The sequence below is a fragment of the Gekko japonicus genome, unplaced genomic scaffold (assembly GCF_001447785.1).
Source record: "Gekko japonicus isolate JY-2015 unplaced genomic scaffold, Gekko_japonicus_V1.1 scaffold631, whole genome shotgun sequence".
Lineage (NCBI taxonomy): Eukaryota > Metazoa > Chordata > Lepidosauria > Squamata > Gekkonidae > Gekko > Gekko japonicus.
The window spans coordinates 844,877-852,172 of NW_015168670.1; the positions used below are offsets into that span (position 1 = coordinate 844,877).

Sequence of the window (7,296 nt, forward strand, 5' to 3'; positions counted from 1 at the left end):
AGTATGACAGACCATGAAATGATAACCCTAAGATATAAATTGGGTGGCAGGGCCCTGGAAGTTTGGTTCTCCACCCTCCTCCTTTCCCATAGGACTGATAACACCTTGCCCCAGTTGAAACCCTCTCCATAAACAACCACCACAAAACCTAGAAGCAGTAAGCAGCAGATGAGAGAACGTCCTCAACCAGCCAAAGCAGACATCCCCTTCCCCCAAGAAAAGTCCCCAGCCTTGTATTGCCATGTCTAGGCACCCACCAGCAAAGAATGACACAACAGACTGACCTGCGCAGCCGCACAAACACTCCCGTCCTCACATTCTAGCCTCTTACACCAGTTGCTATTAATACTTTGAAACAGGAAGAGGCCGGGGGGGGGGGGGGGGGGATCCCTACGGTCAGTTACGCAAAGGGCAAAACAAGTAGTTTTTGCCAGGCATCAAGATGTCGTGTTTAACTACACTTAGCCGCCTCATCTGCTTTTCCAAAAACGTACAAACAAAATGAGATTTCTGGATAGCTCTCATTTCCGGTTCCGATTAGAATCATCCCCCCCCCCATGCGGGGCAAGAAGGGTGGAAATACATCAGTGAGACAATGCGAACAAAGCAAATAGGGTTAGAGTCCCTTTTCGTTGCTATGCTTTGAAGCAACCATTCACTCCACCCAAAACTCTTTCGTCGTTAAAGATACAGTGTTGGAAATTCCTTTTAAAAAGCTGTGACCGGCAGAAATTCAACTGGTGTAGTTTAGCACATGTGTCTGAATGGGGCGGCGGTGTACCTGTTGAATTTCTGCTTCTCTTTAAAAATAAGAGATAAAGACCCTGCCCCCAGTATTTTCTACTGTGTCCTTAAATTAAGCAGTCACCAGAAGTCTTTCTTGCTGCTACTTCATCTGTCAAATTTCTGTTTGGTATGAAACATTTAAAAGCATGGGACCTGCCAGGGGGGGAAAAAACAGTCAACCTTGTCTAGGTTGGGGTGTGTGTGTTTGTATGTGTGTTTTTAAACTTAGATGACATGATTATTTCTAAATCCAGGTAGTCAGCCGTGTTGGTCTGAAGCAGTAGAACAAATTAGGAGTCCAGTAGCACCTTTAAGACCAATAAAGGTTTATTCAAGGTATGAGCTATCGTGTGCAAGGCACACTTTTGCCTAAAAAAATATTATTTCTAATAATAGATTATTTCTAAGCACTGCAACGAAGGCTAGTCTTTGAGACTGTTGCATTAATACCTATGTGCTTTCACGCTGTTGCCCCGCATATGGAGAGATGTATTAACTACAATTGGAAACCGGACATATTTTTAGACACTAGTTCTCGTTAGTCCTCGAATCTCTTTAATCATAGAACAAAAGGTGATTGATTCTCCTTGCTACCTATAGTAGCAGGCAGCTGCCATGCGTCCCCGCCTCCTTCTCGGATTAGCCAGTTTAGGACAACAATACAGCGGGTGTTCTGGTCGCTGAGAGTGCAGCCCTTTTTGGACCCTCAAAACGAAGGAAAGGGCGGGGCAGAGCTGACGTAAGCATTTCAGGTAGGGGAGGGACGAGGAAAGAATGGGGGCGGGGCGTTAATGCGTGGAGAGACCCGAAGGAAGAGGAGCCTCTCGGTCCAGTGGAATTCCCGCAGGCAGGTGGTCAGTCCTCCAGGCCGCCCGGTAGGCTCTCTCGTTGCCCGGAACGCAGCTCTCGGTGTTGAAGGGGCCCTCCAGTGTGCTTCAACTTGCATTTCCAAGATCTGCGGTTATGATATCGGGGATATCTTGTTCTTATCTCTCCTGTGTAGATTTATTTAGAAGCAAATTCACTGATTTGCTCTCATAAGCCTTCTCTTCGCAACACCCCCTGGCAGTCGATGGGGCGGTTGCAGCTTTGCAGTGGCTGTTTCATACAATGAAATAAATAGATAACCACCAATTTACTGTCTTGGACTTGCTTAGGTTGTAACAGATTAGAATAAACGCATAGTTAAAACCCTGTTAGTGGAAACAGTTGCTTGTCCTTCAAACTGTCTGCGGTATGTGAGTGTCAAGATAGGTTTGCCTTTATCTTTCTGAAATACTAGATAATCTGTGGCTGGTTCTCGATTCTATTATGTGTGAGTATACACAGCATATCTGTGAATAGCTAGATTCAAGTCCAATAGCACCTTGGAGACCAGCAAGATATTCAGGGTACAAGACTGCAGAGTCAAAGCTCGCTTCATGAAGTACCTAAGAAGGCTAGTCAGATCTTGGTATGGACCCATGGGTTGCCTATATTTGGAATTATGAATTCTGTCCCCAGGGAGATCTGTCTGTCCCCCTCCATCGTTCAGCGGGGGAAGGTTTATCTGTTTTGTCTAGTATTTCCTCTCTGACCTTCCTTCCTGTGGATGGGCCTTGTTTAATGGTGGTTTTTAATTGATTTTATAGTATGTATTTCAAAAGCTTGTTTTAATGTTCTTTTATTATTTGTTTTCTTGGGGAACTTAAGATGGGTGGGCATACTAAAATTAAGGAAAGTGATTGCCAGTAGGGAATACATAGAATCATAGAATCATAGAGTTGGAAGGTACCTCCAGGGTCATCTAGTCCAACCCCCTGAACAATGCAGGAAATTCACAAATACCTCCCCCCCAGTGATTGCTGTTCCACACCCAGAAGATGATTGCCAATAGAGAATACATGATTGCCCACAGTGAACAATGGAGGGTGTGCTTGCCCACAGGGAATAAAGGGCAGCACACTTGTATCTCTTATTTTATATTTATATCCTGCTCATCCTTTAAAAAGATCCCAGAGATCACCAGTCCAAGCAATGACTACAGTTGTATCTTCAACAATGCTGCAGCCTTGGGTGTTCTAAGAACCAGTTCTTATTGAAGGTTAAAAAACTCACACAACTAAATAAGTAGGTGGAAGGAAGGAAGATGACAGAGGCCTTGGTCAGGCCTCACTGGGGATGAGCTCACCACCCGCACAGAAGTCTAACTGCCTGCCACTGTTTCATGGAATAAACACTGTAGTCAGTGGACCCAGGTTCACTTAGTAAATCAGCTTCAAGCTGTAAGAGAAAAAAATAGTTTTACCTTTCTGAACTCTGTTATTGTTCAATTATAGCAGCATAAAGTTGTACTTGCCTATTGGCGTAGGCAGTATTAGTTATCAAATAAATCTAATGAACATTTTAAAAGTTATTCCCTGAGCATGATTGCTGCCTATCTGAATTTGGTGGACTTGATACTTGCTGTTGATTGTAAAGCTTTCATAAACTATAATCCTCATGAAAAATAGGCATGTACACCCTGTGCTTGCCTTCATTTGACAAAAATATGGGCATCAGAGTAGGAAATTCTAATTCCATGGAAGTGAAAGACACCTTTGTAAACTTCTCTAGAGCCAGTTTTCATAAATTTGTTTTGGAACATGGAGAAAACTTTTTAAAAGTTATAAGTAAGACCAGTATAATTTCCATATTTCAGATGTCTTCATCTAGCTGCAGTGCTACAGACCATGTAAAGACATAATATTAGATAGTTTCAAGTCTCCATCTAGCTGACCTGCTATAAAATTTTAAATTGTGTGTTTAAAGCTGAAACTCTCCAAAGTTTTGGCCAAACTTAGAAGCCAGTGAGGTTTTCTAGGACTTAAGAGGGAGAAAAACCAACTTCAGCATCCAACCAAAGCACAATCCTTTTTTGAAAGGTTCTTGACTTGTTTCCATTATCATTTAAGAAGTTAAACTTCTAATCAAAATCTGAGAACTAAAAACGTCCTGGCTTCCCCTCTGTGTGGGTTAAAGGAGGAAGACAATTTGAACTGTCTGTGTAATAAAGGTCATAAGCCATCTTTTTTTTTCAGGGTTTCTCCATCATGATCATGATTGAAAGTGTTGACTCAGTTGTCAGTATTTCCAGCCAGGACCTTTGGGCTGAAATCTGTTCATCTCTTCCACATCCAGACCAAAATGAAGACTCATGCAATGCATTTGCAGATTCTTTTACGGATTCTTTCTTTCACATAGAAAGCCAGAATGAAGTAATGGATACCTCTTTCCAAACAAACTTGAAGCCCTGGGCTCCTCTAAAAGATTCAGAGGTCTACTTGGCATCTTTAGGTTAGTGTCTCTCTTTGAATATTGACATCTGTGCAATCTGTACTTAATCTTTCAGGGAAGCATATTGCATGTAAGTATTAATGTAACGTATGAATGAAGGAAATTATTGTGTGCATGTCTTTGATACCTAACAAGGTATTAGTGCTGTGTAAAACTGAAAATGAAGGCTGTATTTTAGAACCCATTTCCGTCAAGGTAAGCTTTAAGTTGATGGAGTTGGTCTATGATAGGAGGACACAAACCACGAAAATAGTTAGCATTGGCCCCGGTCACACGGGAGGTTTTGGGCCGGAAGAGGGACGGATCAGGGGCGCAGCAAACAGGCACGAGCACACCTCAACATCTGGGAAGCGGCGCACACCCGTCCCCGATCCGGCCCTTCAGGCCGAAAATGCACTGAAAAAAAGAACCAGCAAAAGAGGAGGACTTACCTGAAACGGCGCAGCAAGCGCGGCCGTGGGATCGCCGGCGCGCCTGTCTTCAGGAGCATTCAAGGCTCCCAGCTGAACTGTGCATGCGCACACATGCACAGCCGGCTGCCTTGCGCTCCCTTCCATGGCTTTCTCCCCGGCATCTGATCATGCTGGGGAGCAACTGCGCGGCGGCTCACGGGATCTGTCTGACCCCGCAACTGCGCGGCAACTCATGGGATCCGTCTGATCCCACCACCGCGTGTTTCTTTTGGTGCGGCTTTGGCCGCATCAATTTCCCCCCGTGTGGCAGGGGCCTTTGTTGATCTTCTTGTAATTATTAATCTCTACCTCATATATGCCTTTTGAATATTTTTGATACTTAAAAAATAAAATATAGCCTTTTTTAAAAAATGGAAGGAGTAGAGTAATTTCTTCACTTTCCTCCAGACTTGATAGAAACACCATGTGCGCAAGAAAAAAAGAATGTTCAGGCTATTCAATTTTATTTTATCTGTTCCTTGATAAAAGCCTGAAGGGTATATGAGATCATTCGGTCCAGTATCTCAAGCTAAGAGGGAGAAATGGAATTTATCTTTTCTGTCTAGTTGGGAAAGAGGAAAAATGCCATAGCTTATAAGCCCAAACAACAAGGGAAAAAGACTAGTGTCACAGGAGTCCCACATATACAAATTCCACTAGTAGAAAACACCATCAAAGATTGCCAAAACAAAAAGAATATTATAGAATGTTCATTTTAGAAAAATAGAGCCCTGTAAATGGGACTAATCTATATTGGATATACCTGTTTCTTTCCCTGTTGAGCTTTAAATTGGCATGCATCTTCGCCTGTATCCTTGAGAACCTGTGATTCGCCCCTTATACTATGAACCTTGTGGTCTGTTGAAATTGCTGAAATCAGGGTGAGTGTATTTTTCAGGCATGTTTTTTTGAACAATTCTGTTTTTCATGTGTGTTTTCGTGGCTAGGCATTTGTGTAAATCTCTTCACAGTTCCACTCACACAGCTGGCAAACTGAAGAAGTCGAAGGAAACGCATCTTCCAAATATCTAGAATGGGCGTCTTTGCAAAGGCTGTTTGGAATATGTTATGACTATGTGGACTCCTCCTATCAAGTTATCAAGTTACACTGAATACATGGACTTTATGTCTTACCTTCAAAGGAGGAAATATTGTATCTTATGCCTTAGTTATAGTTATAGTATGCATAAATGTTGTTGTTGTGCTACCACCAACTTTATAATAGCTTGTAAGCAGCTTGAGTTTCCAAAACTAAAATATGAAGGTTTTCATGATGTCGTTCTGCATGGAATACCGTCAGTTGATTCTTTCCTTTCAACTATTGGCAGGCATAAGGGTGAGCGGTGACTCCCCCAGAATGCAATTTCTACGCCTTCTTATAAGTGTAAATGGCGCTCTGATGTTCAGGTATTTCAGATCCCGTTCTTAATGTGGGCTTTAAAATGGGAACACAAGCAGGCGGTGAAGAGAGAAATACTTCACTGAATCAGCATGTGCTCTGGTTCCGTTTGCTCTCTTGACAAAAGTGAACTGAGGATGTGAAAGAGAAATCTCAGGATATCCCACGGTGTCAAAATGGATGCTTTCAATGGTGTTTGCTGTTCATATGAGAGGCAATCTGATTGTTTCAGTGGATAATCCCTGACTTTTAGTCGGCCTCCTTTCCCCATTCTGTTCCAATAAAGCACTTTCCCCTTCTATCTGTTTCTAGAGAGAAGATTGATGAGAATAAAGGGTTTGTCTCAAGAAGTGACTTCCAAGGACATGCTGCATACCCTTGCTCAAGCCAAGAAGGAATGCTGGGATAGGTTTCTGCAGGAGAAGTCCAACTCTGACTTTTATATGGAGGGAACAGAACCTGATGAGAGGTGATAACATGGCAGCTAGGGCCTGATTCATGCAGTGCCTTCAAAATGTATGTCGTAGAGCCAAACTACACATCCTGTTGGAGATCAGTGAATAGATCTCAGTGGTTTTCTTTTCTGTTTTACTGAAGGGCAGCCCAGTTTGTTTCCAGCAGTGGTGCCTGCATTTTTTTTCTCCTGTGAGTCTGATAAAAGCTTGTTTTGTGAGGACAATTTAGAGAGCAGTTTCCTAATCTGGTCTACTTAAAGTCCTACTCAGGTCTATTAAATTGTGCTTACACCTAGGGTGATGTTCTTAGGATCACATCTTTAAATGGGAATGGTTTAAACACCTTCTGTCACACCCACAAATGGCCACTACTAGCCTCCTTTGGCTATACATCAGTAAAAATAAAAGCAGTGCCTGGAGATTTAGTCACCTTTACTGTGTTGCACTGTGATTCTTATATTATGATTGGCTAAGGGAAACCTCTTAAGAATGTATGTACATCTCATTCTGAACCTGGTCCCAGGGTGTGAATTTTTAAATATCTGCAGAATGGGGCCAAGTAAAACAGAGGGAGATAGTTCTCAAATCCGGGGGGGAACCCAGGCTTTCAGAAAAAATCCAAGGGAAAAAAAAGGATTAAATCTTAATACTGAGATTTTGCGAGTTTACCTCACAAGATTTTGGCATCTCTGGATTGTTTGCAGTTGTCTAGACAATCTATGATTGTCTAGGCAAACCAAAATGTTTGCTGCAGAGGTAAATTGTATGGGAAAGGATAAGCAGGAAAGACAGGAAGGAAGATGGGGGGCTGAAGCAAAGTCCTAGTTGAGAGAGCAAGGAAAGAAAAATGAAGCAAAGAGAGGGGGGGGGGGGCTGGGGGGGGGGGGGG

At 42.7% G+C, this 7,296-nt stretch overlaps 2 protein-coding genes across 3 annotated transcripts in view; one reads left to right on the forward strand and one right to left on the reverse strand.

Moving 5' to 3' along the window:
- The window catches only part of LOC107113935 (protein-L-isoaspartate(D-aspartate) O-methyltransferase-like), a 16,083-nt gene extending 15,727 nt beyond the window's left edge, over positions 1-356 (reverse strand). For both annotated transcript variants that reach the window (XM_015415341.1, XM_015415342.1), the window contains exon 1: positions 285-356. The gene's annotated coding sequence lies outside the window, so the exon portion shown is untranslated. The remainder of the gene's footprint in view (positions 1-284) is intronic.
- Positions 357-1,574: 1,218 nt separating this feature from the next.
- The window catches only part of LOC107113932 (chromosome unknown open reading frame, human C15orf57), a 7,575-nt gene continuing 1,853 nt past the window's right edge, over positions 1,575-7,296 (forward strand). Inside the window, exons 1-3 of the mRNA XM_015415339.1 lie at positions 1,575-1,661; positions 3,846-4,101; positions 6,265-6,421. Coding sequence (XP_015270825.1) covers positions 1,578-1,661; positions 3,846-4,101; positions 6,265-6,421 — 497 coding nt within the window. The 5' untranslated portion in view covers positions 1,575-1,577. The remainder of the gene's footprint in view (positions 1,662-3,845; positions 4,102-6,264; positions 6,422-7,296) is intronic.